Source organism: Spodoptera frugiperda, chromosome 23 (assembly GCF_023101765.2).
Source record: "Spodoptera frugiperda isolate SF20-4 chromosome 23, AGI-APGP_CSIRO_Sfru_2.0, whole genome shotgun sequence".
Classification (NCBI taxonomy): Eukaryota; Metazoa; Arthropoda; class Insecta; order Lepidoptera; family Noctuidae; genus Spodoptera; species Spodoptera frugiperda.
The window spans coordinates 5,254,884-5,272,610 of NC_064234.1; the positions used below are offsets into that span (position 1 = coordinate 5,254,884).

At 39.2% G+C, this 17,727-nt stretch overlaps 1 protein-coding gene across 5 annotated transcripts in view; it reads left to right on the forward strand.

The window, feature by feature from the left end:
* Nucleotides 1-17,727, forward strand: part of LOC118267067 (ecdysone receptor) — a 261,409-nt gene that overhangs the window by 239,072 nt on the left and 4,610 nt on the right. For 3 of the 5 annotated variants that reach the window (XM_035580825.2, XM_035580824.2, XM_035580820.2), the window contains 5 exons: nt 14,444-14,614; nt 15,390-15,682; nt 16,307-16,486; nt 17,182-17,337; nt 17,456-17,678. In XM_035580825.2, coding sequence (XP_035436718.1) covers nt 14,444-14,614; nt 15,390-15,682; nt 16,307-16,486; nt 17,182-17,337; nt 17,456-17,678 — 1,023 coding nt within the window. The remainder of the gene's footprint in view (nt 1-14,443; nt 14,615-15,389; nt 15,683-16,306; nt 16,487-17,181; nt 17,338-17,455; nt 17,679-17,727) is intronic. The other 2 variants (XM_035580823.2, XM_035580822.2) reach the window with 2 other exon arrangements.

Sequence of the window (17,727 nt, forward strand, 5' to 3'; positions counted from 1 at the left end):
AAGGTCACAGCCGTTTTTTGACACGTCGCATATAAATAGTCGAGAAGTCAGCCAGTATAGTGTAGTGTACACGGCACTAATTATTTCATGCCACTAAATATACCCGGCTCACTTAGCCGGAAATCATTTGTTTCTCAATTTGAATAAATAATCGTTTGTTTTATCGCTGCGAAAGGGTTACGGACCTCGGCAGGACCTTGTCGGTTTGACAGCTGCCTCTAGAAAAATATTTTTTATTGAAAACCCGACTAATCTGTACGTGATTAATTTGTCATAAATGTATGCTGCTTGTAGCACAGATATTTCTAGCTGTAGGCGTAATAGCTGTGTGACGCGCTATTGTATAATAGATATGACCACTAGAATTGTTGTACCTAGTTACTATTACAGCACATGACACCAAAATCCCATTTATAACGATTGCTCTGTGCGAGCAAACGTTTTCAATGTGTGAAATGCGATACCCTCTCAGTTGTCGAGCTATGTATGATTGATGATTCCTTAATCAAATGGGTCAATGACCCGCCGGAGAACATAGTGATAGCTTATGACTTCATCTGATTTAAATAAAACTTGTTATATCATTATTAACAGTCACGTAACTCGTGTGTTATTTTTTAAATATACATATCTATAGTATTATAGATATACCTCGTTTAATACCATAATGTGGGTTTCCATCCATTTATAATTGGTCTCAGAATTAGCATATTATACAAATCCGATCAACTCGGTCGCTAGTCGCTTTAACTACATCTAAGCCGGGCTTAGTGTTAGAATAATATTAATCTATAACTACTCTATAGAGAAACGGCAGCTGCTTCCAACATTTGCGAGGGTCATATATAATTTTCAATAATAAAAACGTTTTTGGCAACCCTTTGACTGTATAATCTAATGGTCCGTCTGACCCCCTATTTTCTAAGCACGCTTTTTGAGTCGTAACTATTTTATTGTTAGGACCCCTCGAATTAGGAGTGGTTTACATCTAATTCGCGGACGTTAATGTACTTTTTCATCGATATACCAAAAATTAAGAGAACTGGTTGCCGTTTAATATAATAAAAATTATGTTTAAATGCCAGTTTCAAGTAGGTAGTTTTTCTCCAATCTGTTTGAAGTGGAGTTCATTGACACTTAGTTGATATTTATGCTTTAAAACAGAACACACGTCATTTGAGTTTTCTCAATTTGATAGTATAATGTAAGAGGTCCGTAATGTATAATAAATAGGTAGTTACTAATAGGAATCTTTAGTTAGTGGCTTGTAAGTAGCGTTGAAGGCTTCATTAACGTATTGATGTCACAAGTTGATAAGTGTTCAACAATTACGTAAAATGCTAAAGAGTACTAGAGTATTCTGATAGCCGTTTCCTTGAGTGGAGCACGTAATTTTGTGTTCAAGGTTTTAAATATGTATAACTTGGTCTAAGCTGTATTGTTTCGTCTAGTGCTTAAAAAAGACCTAGGTAATTGGTGCTGTGACGGCGACGCTGTAATAGTTAGCTATAATAGTATTTTTGTTGACGAATTTTTACTTTACTTATTGTCTTATTTTCTCTAAAAAAGTTAACAAAACCTCATAAATAAAATTAGCCTTACAGTAGTTACTTAACTTATAACCCAATAAAACCTATTTAAAATTATTTTAAGGGGGTTATCTACGTTGAAAAGTGAATCACAGAGGTAGAGAAAGAGCTTTTTTTCCTAATGACGATAAAGTGAATCTAGGAAGAGGCATAGCGGCGGATATGCGGTCGAGCGCGCGTCTCGCTCGGCTGCGCACGCGCTGCCATCGCGTCGCTTGTTACTTCTATTATCTCAAGTTGAGGCGGTCGCTGTAACCATCTTTGAGATCGAGTATCTTAGGACAAATCACTGGAGTTAGAATTTCTTGGTAAACCAACATTTTATTATAGTTTTATCTTTATATTTTGTACTTTGATATGTTGAATACTCCTTTTTACCTATGATAAATTTTAACGATACGACATGCTTTTTGTTTTGTTACTTATTGTTAGTTATAGTAACTAAACACAATATTAGGTCATGATAGGTGTAAACCTAACTAAAAATTAACGGCATAAAACATTTCAATTGTTATTTTTATCTATTACAAATACAGGTAGGTATCTTTAGATGTTCATCGATAGCTTTCCGATTAGAATTAAAAGATGGTCAAACGATCATTTGTTCTAAACAATTGAAAAAGTTCTTTAAATCGATACTATCAATCGAATGATTTCACTTGAACAAAGTTAGCATTGTTGTAGTGATGTGACTGTTCAACTGTACACATCCCGGATCTCACGAATATCGATCTAAATCGAGTGATCATAACGGTCTCGCTAATTCTCTACATGTCATTGTACACAATACATAGCTATACATTGTATAAGTAAAATGCGTATCTTTAGGCATTGTCAATCAGAGACCTGGCTCACGTAGGGCGATGATCTTTTATGATCATTGTATTGTTGTAACGCCCCACAAGTTTAACCTGTTATATGAATTTATTAGCGCACAACCCTGCAATTTGCTTCAGAACATGTAATTGGATTTATTTTAACACGCTAATTTTGTACCATAAGATCTAAGTCACGATAAACCAGAATTTTTTGGTCTAGGATTTATAATATGAATGTTAAAATGTTACACGAAAGTAATAAGTCAGTTTTCGTAAGTATAGGCCTACAACCTATAGCCTAGGATACCTATTTTCAATCGAGAACAGTAACGAAGCACGTTTAATAAGAATCGTGCGCAATAAAATTATTTCAGAGGTTCTTTAAATCAAAACCGCTATCGGAGTACATCATGAACTGTCTAATAGATGTTTAGGCGTACCACAACAACAAAAATATATTAAGATATGATGATAAGGAAAACCGTTTGTCTTTTGTCGATAACGCGTCACCAGTTGCCACCCATTACATAAAGGAGAAGTTGCTAGCCAATTACTGTCAACACAAGATCTCTCTGATCAATACTTAGGTAACGAAAAGCATTTATTTTTCTATATTTTTAAGACTATTGTGGCTTTAACATACGGAGATAACTTGTGCAAATGCAAACAGTCTGAAAATAAGTCGTGTTAAGTGCGCTTACGTGACTAAACGCATATTTTTTTAGAGGTTACTTCTCAAAACACGTTGTGAACGACAATCACCACACCACACGTTGGCCTGCCTCACACATTATTGTGTAATTTTAGACTAGTTTCGTACAAACCCAAGTCAAAACGAATAAAGTAACGTTTACATAATAATTGTGCGAGTGCGACAGATGAAATGATCGAAATATCGCGTGATTGGCCACAATTTCGACTTCCAAATTTGAATTTTGACAATCACCGACGTAGGCAAATGCAAAGAAAAACAAATGACGCATAATGTCGTCGTGATACAACAAAAGTCTCACATGATACACTATCAGGTTTATCTAATTCCGACATTTTAATATTTATTTATTTCTTTCTTCTTTTTTCGAATATAAAAAAGTGTTACGTTATTATGGAGGGCGACGCCCTGTATTATGGTTATGACGAACGAACTTTGTTCTCACACTAAAACTTAGGTAATTGTTTCAAACACGTACCTAGTAATGTCTATTAAAAGTCCAAACCTGTTTGTGACCAGTACGTTGACATATGAGTTGTATTAACAATACGGAAATAAACGGAATTCACAAAAATATCGTTGACGTTGAATAATGTGCTATGGTAATTTTATTATGGCTAATTATCATTAGCTTATAAAATGACGCATAATTACCTATTTGCTTCTTGAACCGTGATTTTGAATTTAATTTGGCTTCTTGTAAAATATCTGTAGATTCATTTTTTTTAAACTTGTGTCACGTCACGTGTAAATACTTGTAGGTATGAGGGTCACAGTTACAATTCCAAACAAAGAGTCGGTATCGTCAATAATGCAAATTAAGCTTGCTTATTAATTATATCGTATTGCTTTAATATTAATTAACTGCTGTCTTAATGATAATGTCATTGGATGAAAACATCCTCGTGTGTCCCGAGCTCTAATGAGGCAAACAAAAACAGCACTATGTGAATAAGTAATGTGTTTTACCCGTCACAAAGACACTGGCATAAGTAAAAGACAGGTAAAAACTTCCGTCATTTTGAAGTCCATTATGAACAAAAATATTCTTCTATTCTTATAATAAAAATAAAAAGAATTTATTCGATATTCAATTGATTCAAAATAGAATGTACCACTAGAACCATTTAAATTAAGAATGAGAAGGCCTGCCATTTTATCTTTTTACTACAAAACAAAATGGCCGATTGGTTTCTTACAAAAACGAAACACATTTGCAATAAATAAATGGAAGAGTAAAAGTATATTTACGTGTAAACATTTATTATGATTTCAGTGTAAGTATTCGTTTATATCGCACTTGTGATAATTTAGTTCGCTTGGCCTTGGTTGCTGGGCGCCTTATCGTGTGTTGAACTGTTTTGTATCTATTCGACCAGACGCGGACCTACATTGCAGTCTAGACAAACTCGGAATTTTATTACTGTGCCAAGTGCAAAATTACGATTACATATGTCAAGCGTTCTTAAAAAAAAATCATTAATTCTAAGCTATAAATGACCTATACATCTCACACACACGTTTGTACAAAGACAAGTATTTTCCTGCATTTTCATAGTTTTAGCTAGTCTGTAAACACTCTTATGTTTTATTCAGACAAATAACATTTGTGGGGCACTCATTGCTTGCACCGCTGCGTCTGTGTGTGTCTGATATACGAGGCAGTAGTCAAGGTCGACAATGTCATTGTACGAGCGAACCCGATGCAAATTCACACACACTCACACATTACATCTGTGTGCCTATGTAGTGGGTATTGAAATAATCTTATCATTTAGGTCACCTTACTTTGTAGATAGTCGTTACACTAGCTGTGCACCGGCGCTGCACGAGTATTAATATACAACGCTGTACTGTTTATGCATTTACCGAATCCATTTTATTTTAGTGTTCGCTTGTACATTCAAGGTCTTGATTAAAATATTTAAAGAAAAAAAATAGCGCTTCGTCGCGTCGCGTCATGGCGGGGCGCCCACAAGATTCCAACTTGCGCTATTCAATTTCCCAGTGCCAGTGCCTAGAGAGGTACTTAATGCGTTCAATGCTCACGGTCGCAGAACAAATACGAGCAAGTAATTACACCTTGAACGCGGCTCAACAATAACGACCGCGATGTCATTTTATTACGTTGAAAGATACCCATTCGCTTTGTAGTTGATGGTCCTGAAACAACACGGAACGTTGATGTTAATATCAAAGTAAAGTGGCACTAATGTCGCTAATTGACATGGCAGCTTATCTTTTCAAGAAATCGCGACTTTATTTTTATGTTAGATTGTTAAAATTTTGCCAGAATAATTTTTACAAAGGAAAATAACCATTTACACGTAAATTGACGTAGCGTCATTAGATTCATGAGACGAAATGACGGAGGCGTCACAGGTCACAGTCTAAAATAAGACTGCGTCATAATTCGTATTCTAAGTTTTCCACTCTTAGGTGGATATTGTTCTTATGTCTTTAAATAGTACTGCAGTAAGTCAAACGCGAACATCAATGGCTATAAGAGCCGAGACGGGCGTCGCTACACCGTGCAAGCGATTGACGCAAGCGGCGTCAGTTGTTTACAGTACAACCGCCTCAAGTTATTTACATCGGGGTCACAGACACGCCGAAGGAGACTGAAGTTCAATCGATATAATTATCTAACCTGCAACTAGCGTTGTACGGCTCTAGTCTCAACCTGCGGCTGCGAGCGAAACGTTCGTGTAATGCGACAATGACCTCCTTTGACATTAGTGGGTCGTTTATGCAACGAATTGGCAAACGACGGATAAAGTGGGTGACTCCAGCGCACACAGAATGTAGAAATGGTTGAGTAAGGCCATCTCGCGTTTATGACCCGAAATTGAACGATGTGTTTCGACTTTCGGTTTGATTACTCAAGTGTTTCTGATGGGAGTGTTCATTGTTGTCGAACGTTATCGTGCACCCAAATATTGCGCTTATCTCCAGTACAGGTGCGTATGTCTGTGTGATAGTGCTTGTCTATCAACCACGTTTTCCGGGGTCAACGCTCCCCTCTCCACGTGGTTGGTTCGTTATGCAACGGTCGTGTCTCTTCAAAGTCGACAAGCTCATGGGCATGTTATTGGGTCACCTGCAGCGCAGGGAATGTAACGCGCTCGCGAAACGTTTGCGGGAGAGGGTAGATTGGTATTCTCAGTGAAAGTGAATACCGCGAGTACGCTCGCGAGAGCAACTGCCCGTTTGTAACTCTACTTAACAGATGTTATCGACAATGTTCCTAACTAGTGTCGGCAATGAACTACTCGCATGCCAGTAATAATGTCTGCAGATACTGATCTGCAACTAACCGCCGCGGCTTTCTTGTCCAGCCAGTGGCAATCCGTCACTCCATATCTGACTACTTGCTGCATTGATTAGATTGTTTTATAGCTCTGTCAACGTGTCAACTCTTAACAAGGCCTATTGTCTTGATAATATGTAGTTGTCTATAGACGAATAAATTGCTCTAACAACACAATATGTCAGAGAGAACAAGACCCGTTCAAATGATAAATCACGAACCGTATCCTGTGTTCAAACTATCGACCAATTGAAATCTGCAACATTTTGTACTTGATCCTCGTCGGGTCGCTCTCGCTCACATACCAATGTTCTGCTCTGAAGTGTAGGACTATAACTTGATAGGTATCGAGCTGTAACATGAAACACTATTCAATATTTGTGTAAAACATTTAAAAACGTAGCATTAAGACGGATGGTTTGCAGCGCTTCTATTTATATCTGGTCCAACCATAAACAGGCAGATTGGAACCGGTCGGGCCGGCCCACAGGAATGCTCTTGCTCTCGCTAACTACACTGGCTATCACAGCCCGACAGCGATTGCAAATGCGCTAACAATGTATTTTGTTTCAGTAGCAGCTATAATAAAACTTCTCCCCGTATGGAGGTTCAATTGGAGCTCGTTACCTCGCCAGTTGCATTGTAGTGTCTCTAATAGGATTAATAAATAACCAAGTGTTTTTGAACGATATTTTAACGTGGGAACGTACTTGTAGAAAATAATTTATTCTTATACCTCCAATGCATGTTAGAAGAATGCGAAAATGTTTCTGTATGTATGAAGCAACATGTTCTATCATTTTAGTTTCGAGAACAATGACTGCGTGCAACAAACGGAGCCAACCTTCAATGTTATGTGCGACACCTACATACTTATAGGTTACAAATATTGCTTTGATCTTCGTAATGTCGACGACCTTCCTACCTGGCCGTTTGCCGAATTTTAACAATGCCGCCTAGACAAGTGTTATTTTTGTTTAGAGTTGATGAATTGACATTGCGCTCATAAGGTAATACGTAATCAAACATGTCCTCGGCAATACAAAATGTATAATTGTATAACTACAGATTTGATGTACGATGCAACAACATAATGGCCATGTTTCTCACATGATCTGTAAGGCGTAGGTGCTGTTGATTGGAGATTCCGTTAGAATTGGCAGGAAGACTCAAGTTTTAATGGTTTTTATCATTGCTAATCGGAAATGTCTCCTTCGAATGCTACGAAAAACAATGTTGGATAAAGAAAAGTAGTTGAAGTTCGCAATGATAAGATTAAAGTAGGAGTACCTACACGGCGGACAAGAACTGAAATCAATCTAATTTATCAACCTTATTTACTTTCTAAGTTAAAAATGGTGTTCTTGAGACAATTCACTTATTGGGACGTGTGGAAACTGTTTGCACCTTACTCAAAAATTAGTCAAGACAAAGAGAAGTGGTACCGTTACAGTAAAACGTCTTTACAAGTTAGATGCCGCGTTTTGTAAAGGATTGTTATGAGGTGATTAGCAGTTCCGTCCATATTCTTGTTAGCGGTAACGGCGTTGAATGGACTGAGGAGGCGAGGGAGGGTCGGGGAAGTTCGGCATCCACCACGCCTCGTCATCGCAGCTCCATCCATCATACTGACAGCAGCGATTATTATTACTGCGCTACCAACGCGTACTTGCGCGTACCTTTCACAAAAATTCGGATAGGGGTTAGAAAAGGGTTTTGTTGGGGCTCATAATTCATTTTCATAGGTATATGTATTTTGATGCGTGGTGTAATTTTATTCACATAGGTACTTACTGCGCGAAAAAATGACACGTGTACTTAACGACTTGTTAAGTAATATGTACCTATAGAGAGAAAGATGTAGAACCAAAAATGTTATGGCTTACGTCCGGTAGGTTGTGTGACTCATGGAATTTTCTGTTGGCTTTCGGTCGTAAACGGCAGACTATTGAGTAATGAGTCCGTCTTGGAGGGCGGGTGACCTTCCGCCGAGCGTGGGCCGAGCCCATGACACAGTTCACGGGATGTGCCACTACTCGCGATTATTTCTGTCCCATCACTTTTACAAACGAATTCCTTGATATTTGCAAACATACTTGCTTTCATCTTATTACACTATGGCTAATTTCATTCTACATTTTTATATCTAACAAATCAGATTTTTTGTTTCATAATGTTTTCTGGTATTGCACATTACAATTTAATTTGTTGTAGTATTCTAAAATAATATTGTACAATATAATTCTGTGTAAATAATTATTAGGTAGGTATTTAGCGTAGAAAATTACGAGGTTGGACGTTACAAGTCACTAATCTCACCACTAATGTACCATACAGTTTTGTTTCCAGCAATACCTGTCAGACGTTTTTTCTTCGCGTCCGCCATAGTTGATGTATCAAAGTTTTTGCTCGTTACTGGGAGCTGGTCACGCGGTTGAGGCTCTGCTGGTATGACCACTTTATTATGAAACGACTTACATTTAGCCATGAAGTATCAAACTCAGCTGCTAAAATTGATAGCAATACACTTAGAACACGGCCTTAGTGATAATTTTGTTTGTCTTTCTATTTCTATCTTATCTCGAAAAAGAAATCGATACCACAATCTACCATTCTTAACCATTATCTCTAAAATGGCAGGTCAAGTCAGGCAAATTATTTATCAATGCCCTAAAATTCTGTTTTTTTGTGTGTAATGGGCACATTCGCCAATAATCTGTCTAGGTAGATAAAAGTGTTTGGAAATTACAATTGGTATGCAACGTGATTGATCTAATCAGTGCGGTCGTCTGGCGTCAAATGTGTTGAAAACAAAGACGTCTTTGTCGGTGATAAGCGCCTCGGCGTTGGCTTATCTTGGCTGATACCCGGTCAGTGACCTCGACCGTACCCGGACGAATATTTAAGACATTCATGAATTTACATTTTTCTTAGTGTTTCGCATTTTTGTAGTTTCGGTGCAGTGTGTAAAGCTCCTTATTTTTGACGGCGAGCGATACCATAATTAATTTGATGAGTATTTTCAGTAATCGAGAATATTGCCAAAAATAAACGTAGCAATGAAACGTGAATGTGCCACTAGCGTCGGTTACTTAACTGGGACAAACATTTTGTTATTTCAGCCTCGATATTCCTCGATGAGCGCTACTCGACCTACATTATGATGCCGTCACTTTATTTTCCTCGTTTACGTTCGCCATTTTCTCAGAAATTCAGTGTTAATGACCTACATACAGAATGTTATTGAAATGATATACCTAGGTAACAATAAACAGACGACCACAACATCGATGGAAGATTTTAAACGTTGAACACGAATATTTAACACAACTATATTGTTCTATTATTTATTAGAATCTCAGTTTTACGTACAAAAATAGAGCGTGTTTTGTCAGATAAGTTATCAGCTTGAAGAGCAAAGTGTCGTTGACCTAATTGGTAGACTGCGTCCTTTTAATTTAGCCCTTAGGCGACTATTATGTAGGCGATTCGGCGTCACTGACGTTTATCGTACCTTGGCCTACTTTCCGAGGTAAAAAAGGTTAATAATTAAATTATTTTTTTGAGGTAAATGGCGTATATTGTCGATAATGATTTAAAGTTAACAGTCGATGTTAGTGAACGGATTAAGTAAGTATGGTTGACAGTGTTGAAGCCAGCGGTTGTGTTTTATGGCCACGAGGTCGTGTGGTGCGCGGGCGCAGGGCAAGGGCAGCGATACCGAGTCACGGTCTGATGCACGATGGCCCTAATGCGTCACAAAACAGTTCTTTACTTAGTAAAAACTGACACTGGTTTTTTGTTAGCGCTATAACCATAGATATTAGATATTAACCCACTCCGCATCCACGCGAGGTAGACAGCTACTGCAAATGCAGTTTGAATGACAATTTTATATTACGTATGAAGTTTACACTCTTACAGTAGGGCAGCAGTAGAAACACATAAATTATTTATTAAATTTCCTTATCTTTTTTTGTTTTATTTTTATTATGCGGTCAGTTTATCGTTTTATTATTGTATATTCAATTAAAACACAATGTAATTATATTTCGCGAAGGTAGTGAAAGTACTAGCCTTACTTGTTTAAAATAATATAATTCATAAATCAAACGCCAAAGATATTTCGAGTTGTTTAAGTAAAGTTCAGAAAGTATGCAGCATTTATTCTAATTATATCTCTCTCCCTTTTCTATTTACCATTCCCATGTTTACTCGAGAAGGCGCGCCGGAGCGTGGGTGCGCGCTCAACTAAATTGGGGAGTAGACAGAGACAAAAAACCTAGTTTTATCTATTACGTATGGTATGGGGAAGTAAGAGGGCTCGATGTGCCAGTGCTCGTGTCAACAAATTATTGTTGGGGAGTTGTGGCGTATCCATTACATTCACCTCAACCACGTAGTGTGAGCCTCGACGTGATAACCGGCCACCACTTTCTATTTTACGGCTTGGGTGATGTCGAAACCAGCAGGAGTATTTGGACACTGTCCCAACAATGTTTAATGCGATAATTTGAGGAAATTCTTACTAAACCATTCAACACCGTATGTATAAAATCGATATTTTCATTCAAGGTTTTCTGAAAAATGTCTGTGCAATAAGGAAGTCATATAAGTGAGTTATTTTCTTGCAAAATCATTGTATATTCGTAGATCAGTGGTTCGAGGTAGACATAAAAAATTACAGTAGACATTTTCGAGCATGCAGCTAACACCGGATGGCGTGCACTCGGCAGTGGGCACTGCTCGAGTCTCGACGGATGTAAACACTTCCACGTGCGTCCGCCCGACACGTCCGCCCTCGCTGAAGATCACTCCCAGCATCAGCCGCTCGTTTCCTGATTCCCCTCAAATATAGATCACGTCACACGAACCAAAGGAAATATGCGCAGCTTCCTTACTAACGCTGCTGACATTTAACGATTCTGCACCATTCCTATAATATTGCTGTAAGAGCTGTGTAACTACCAACGATACTAATTGAAATGTATTTAATCTACCAAGTTTCCACGCTGGCGTGTGTAGTGACGTGAAAATGGCGATTTTCTCCGCGATGCGATTTCTATTTCAATCCGATTTTCCCGGCGCGCGGAGAAACCGATCGCTCTAGTTGCGCCGGCTCCGGCCCACATCTCTTGCTAGAAAGTATCGTAGAAAGTAACATCGCGACTCTGTCTCCGCCCAGCCGATGCATCGATCACGTGTATACCACTTTTTCTGCTTCAGTTTTTCTATCGCCTGACTGCCCGCTTATATCAGACCAATGCGTGCCAACTTCAGATTACTGGAATTCTTCTCGATTCTCTATGTTTAACACGTTTCTCTAAAAATCTAATACAACTAAATACCTAAGTGCTTACGTTAAATAACTATCTACCATGTAACTGGTCATGCAATTTGTTACAAAAGACCATTGCATTATCTAGGCAAGTGCCACTGGATTTTGTGTAGAATACGATTTAACTGCGTCCGCCGCAGCTTCAGTGAATGTTAAACAGGCCCTAAATGTGATGTCACAATACATAGAGCAGCTTACTTTCGCCGCACCCGAATTTCAATTACGTGTGCCATGTAGGCTTGTGCAATACCTACTTTTGGGTAACTTTCACTAGTCGCTTACGCGGCGCGCCTGCGAAATTATTGCGTTGTCTGTTTTCTGAGGTCAGTGAAAGTTGCGTATTGTTTAATCAATGCTTGTCAGTATCTCAATATGCGTCAGCTCATAGTAGCAGCCAAAAAATCGGCTGTGTTACTTTCTAGTTGGAAAAATAGGTTTGGTAAACGTTAGCATTATTTATAAACTAAAAACTCAGTTTAGGACATGGTCTGTTAAAGACTTGGTGATTGAAAAAAATGAAATGGCGTGAGAGGAAAAACGAGTTATTATTAGTCGAAGAGAATCGCGAGCTTGCTTCGAGCTCTGATGCTATCATAAATAATGTGGCTGCGCGGCGAGCGTGGCGAGGAAGTGGGGAAGGGGGGACGCAAGAGTCAAGGCCGCACGCTGCCCCCGGTCGACGATCGCGCCCCACTTGTCGCTCTTTAAGAGCCTCTCGCTCGCACGCCCGACCGCGCCCGAGCGTCGCCGAACTGCCACGAACTAGACCTTCCAATGCGCGAGCGCAACACACTGAACAGCTGAGACGTAATAACATAACACACTGACTCGGTCATCCGTGCATTCAACTTTTGATTAGCTTTCTTTTTCACGGGCAATGATTTGATAGTGCCACTAATTATAGAAGTTTGGTTACGTGCATACTATAACGCGACGAGATCTTCTAAATTACATTTAGCATTCGTTGGTAAACTGACGTGGCGTAGCTTCAACATTTTTAATATTAGTAAACCAATTTAGTACTTTTATTTATGACAATATTAGTACAGTATATTTTTATATTGTGCTAATATTTTTATATACTGTGCTAATATTACTTTCAACAGTTGAATTCAAAAATAATGTGGATAATCAAATGAATAGTTTAACGGTCGTCAATCTTAATCGGAAGCGCCTGTGAAGCAGAGCCAAGTTTTGTGTCACCTCGGCCAACGGTCAATCGGTCAAGTTTAAAAAAATAACTAATAAAAGAGCATGGAAATAAAAAAAAAAATACAGTAATATACAGTAATAGAAAAATAAATTACAAAAGCATTTTGAACCTAAATATAAATTTACCACAAAATGTGGGCAATGAATATAGGACTTATGGTTTTCCTCCATGGCTGCATGTCCTATGTATACATACACTCACAGTGCGTAGGTCAGTGCATGTACTGTGTGTGAAGATACTGTTGTACTGAACAAGTAGGTGTTCACGTCGAGTAAATAACATTGCGATAAAACAACGCACTTGACCTCTTTATTGAGACATTTTTATCGAGTGAATTATTGCGGCCCGCCATGCACGATACATAATTTCAGCAATCACCGTGAAGTTCATAAAAAAGAATTGGCACACATTGGATGAAACGCAAGTGGATCTCATCTAGCCTATCGTAGTCGTCCATGTTTACAATGCCATCAATGATAGATCACGAACATTTCCTACGCAAATATCATTGAAGCTTTTAATAGAATTATTATATGTCCGTAATACGAGGTTTTCGGGTCATTTAGATGAGTCTATCTGAGCGGTAAGCGTTCTGCGAAGCATGCCGCTCGCGCTGGCTCGGATCCCACGTGGAACTAGTTTTTTGGCAGCGGCTATTTCGGCCGGTTGCGTAACGCAGGTACATGCGGCTCCGGCCACCGACCCACGGCCGCGACGCTTAATGGACACCATAAAACGTAAATAAAATTAATGAGGAGAAGCTTAAATGGACCCCCGTTTAATACGCTAGGCCGGTAGGTACGTGGTCGACTTAATCATTGGCATTTGTTTATCCGCTCACCCCTTACAAATAAAGCGTAATTTACACTTTTTAGGCGTCGAAACAGAACCGCGAATGTTAATTTACCATGTTTGAAAAATTCTTAATTTTTAAGCTAATAAACTTCAGGATAATTATCACTAGATACCAACTAAGAGTGGTAGTACCGAACACGATGCTGAGGAGTTATTATTATTAACAATTCCATCGTTACTTTTTATGGAGTTCCGACTGCGTGATTGACAATTGCCGATTACATTTCCAACGCGCAGTGCTGCTCGCTCCCGCACCGGTCGAATACCAATACTGAATACTGGAGCTCATCAGTATGCGGAGTTCGCTCTAGCCACCTTTGTTTAGGCAGGAAATGTCCACGCTGCTGCCGAAAATTACTTGCGAGTATTTCGTTACGAAAACAACTCTTCGACGAAGGACCATCGCCCCGAATGTAAAAACGAAAAATAAAATGAACTTCATTCGCTCGCCGACACGACAAATGGTTCATGAAATGTATGCAAATTTTATAGCATCCGATTTTAGATGTTCTCGACACGGCGCCGCACGGCCACCGGACTCGGATCTCTTTATTACTACGCAGTTGCATTTTCAACATAAGCTAAATATCAATTGTTTTTGTTCTCAGGTCGTGAGGAACTGTCACCGGCTTCAAGTGTTAATGGATGCAGCACAGATGGCGAGGCGAGGCGGCAGAAGAAAGGCCCAGCACCGCGGCAACAAGAGGAGCTATGTCTCGTCTGCGGCGACAGAGCCTCCGGGTACCATTACAACGCGCTCACATGTGAAGGGTGTAAAGGTACGACACCGTTGGTGTGACAGCAAAGTGTGATAAATATCTTATAACTCTGAAATCCATTGTTTCATGCAAAACAGGACTCTGTACTCAATATATTTAAAGCACGATAAATACCGAACTCACGCCCACCAGACGGTTGCAGATCCTAACTAATGCAGCAGCAAAAATGTTCTCTTAACACTTTTAGTGCAACTAGGTCATGTGCGTAGCTAACCTAGATATTACTACACGGTCTACACATACACAGCCCTTGTGTGGCTCGCCCACGAATGTGCCAATTCAGCTTTAAATTGGCGCATTGTGCCGAGGTTGTTATGAGCTGCGCGTGCATGAACAGACAGTTAGTCGTCACAATAGCTGTCTGCAGGGCGTCTGCTTCACAAGTCACAGTCGCCTATCGGACATCTCCGTACGTCTCCGCCAACCTTCACTGTCGACCCGAGAATAAATATGCCTATTTAATTCAGATCACTGAATAAAACTCGAATGCGACCGTAATCTGCCTATGTTGTACAGGCTCGTACCTTGTTCATACCAATTACGTTCAATTCAAGTCATTTGAGAGCTATCTATCTTGTTTGTTTTGTAATAAAATCTGCGTTCGTGCTACTGTCAATGACCCTCGTCTTTCAGGCGACCTTACGTTGATGAGTCCATTACTGTATCATTAAAACAGGTCCCACAAATCGGCATCTTTCATTGTTTTAAAGTAGACACTTGTAGGAAATCTTTGGATTACGTCGCATGTTAATAATCGTGATTTTGCTAATTACAGGATTCTTCAGGCGGAGTGTAACCAAAAATGCAGTGTACATATGCAAATTCGGGCATGCATGTGAGATGGACATGTATATGCGGAGAAAATGTCAGGAGTGTCGGTTGAAGAAATGTCTGGCAGTGGGCATGAGGCCCGAGTGTGTGGTGCCAGAAAACCAGTGTGCAATGAAACGGAAAGAGAAAAAGGCACAAAGGGAAAAAGACAAGTTGCCCGTCAGTACAACGACAGTAGATGATCACATGCCTCCCATTATGCAATGTGATCCACCGCCCCCAGAGGCTGCAAGAATTGTAAGTTCACTCGACATATTGTTCTTCATTAATAATCGTCTATGTTATGGAAATATTTTGTCATCTACGATATCAACGGTTGTAGACATTTCAATGGTATCCAAGCTCCATCTTCAATCTTGGAATATTGTCGCCATGTTTTTTTTGTAACGTTATCTGGAATATTAAAGCAAAATTAATGGAATTCTGCTTCATTATTCATGTCTGTGTGAGACCGCTGTGGGGTTTTATGAATTGTAATCGTTAGCTTTTATTTGAAATGTAAATGAAAAATGTCACTGTCGCTCGCGGGACGAACATCCCCGCTACATGTCTTTTGCTTCTTGTATTACCATGACCTCATGCATGCAGTGTAGGAAACTAAACCTTCCCAAGAAACAAATAGGAACACAATACATTTAAAATTAAGTTCATATTAAAAAGACACACCTTCCACGTCCACGTTAGTATTATAAAATGTTCAATGAGTTCATCGGTTCCATTCCATTCCTAAGACACCATTTTATTCCTCAAATAACACATTAGACTCCAAGTTCATTACAAAACCAACATAAAATTCAAAGTTAGTTTCCCTCACACCTAATATTTGAAGCAAATAATGACCCGGCGGTTTCCTACGTGAAGCTGGAATGTTTGCAGCACGAGGTGGTGCCGCGGTTCCTGAATGAGAAGCTAATGGAACAGAACAGGCTGAAGAATGTGCCCCCCCTCACCGCCAACCAGAAGTCCCTAATAGCGAGGCTGGTCTGGTACCAAGAAGGCTACGAACAGCCGTCAGAAGAGGACCTAAAAAGAGTCACACAGGTAATTAACTTTGGTGTATAATTTTGTTTTGTTCCTGCGCAAGCCGACTCTCATCTGGTTTTTTAGTTTTTGTACATTAAATACAAGTAGTAACGCACGCAGTAAATACATTATACGCACCTTATTTTCGCATTATACGCATAAATGAACCATGATCTAATTTCAAAATTTAATTCTTCCCGCAACAGTGCGGTGCATATAAGAATTTTGGTTGTCAACTTTCGGGTTATATGTATTTAACCTGTGTGTTGAGAACTATATTTAACACATTTCTATTTGCTTTACGTTTCAAAAATACTATTCTTTTTAAATACACACGTTACAAGCTGTGTGGAACCCGCATTTTTGGGTTCATATTTTAATACTTCAGAATTACATAATTAAGAAATTAATCGAGAGCGGTTTTGGCAGTGCGTGGGACATCATTCTTGTAATACATTACATACAATATTATTTTTATTGTTTTCAAAATTTAATAAAATAAGAATTTTACTGTACACAATTGGCAATCACAAACCATAGCTTTGTAAAAGCTATGGGTAATAACGTCATTATTTTTTTTTAAATTAGTACCACTAACAAAGTACTAAGTTTTATTTAATTTTCATTGATGACGTAACAGTTTTGTTGAACAGCCTCAGTAACATTCTTGTTTTATTCTGTATTATATCGTTAATGATATCTATCACTTTCAGACCTGGCAGTCGGATGAAGACGAAGAAGAGTCGGACATGCCGTTCCGTCAGATCACCGAGATGACAATCCTCACAGTGCAGCTCATTGTAGAATTCGCTAAGGGCCTACCAGGCTTCGCAAAGATCTCACAGTCGGATCAGATCACGTTATTAAAGGTACCAATTTGACATCACTAATAAAAAACAAGCTATAAGACATTATCTTTCAATGTTTTGTCGTCAACATGAATGTTTGCGCGACGTGTCTAATATGATGTGTTTGTTGAATCGTCAGGCTTGTTCGAGTGAAGTGATGATGTTGCGAGTGGCTCGGCGGTACGACGCGGCGACAGACAGCGTGTTGTTCGCCAACAACCAGGCGTACACTCGCGACAACTACCGCAAGGCAGGCATGGCCTACGTCATCGAGGACCTGCTGCACTTCTGTAGGTGCATGTACGCCATGATGATGGATAACGTCCACTATGCACTGCTCACCGCCATCGTCATTTTCTCAGGTCAGTTGTATATTGCGTTTGAGTTAGGGTTTAAAGTCTGCATCTTATT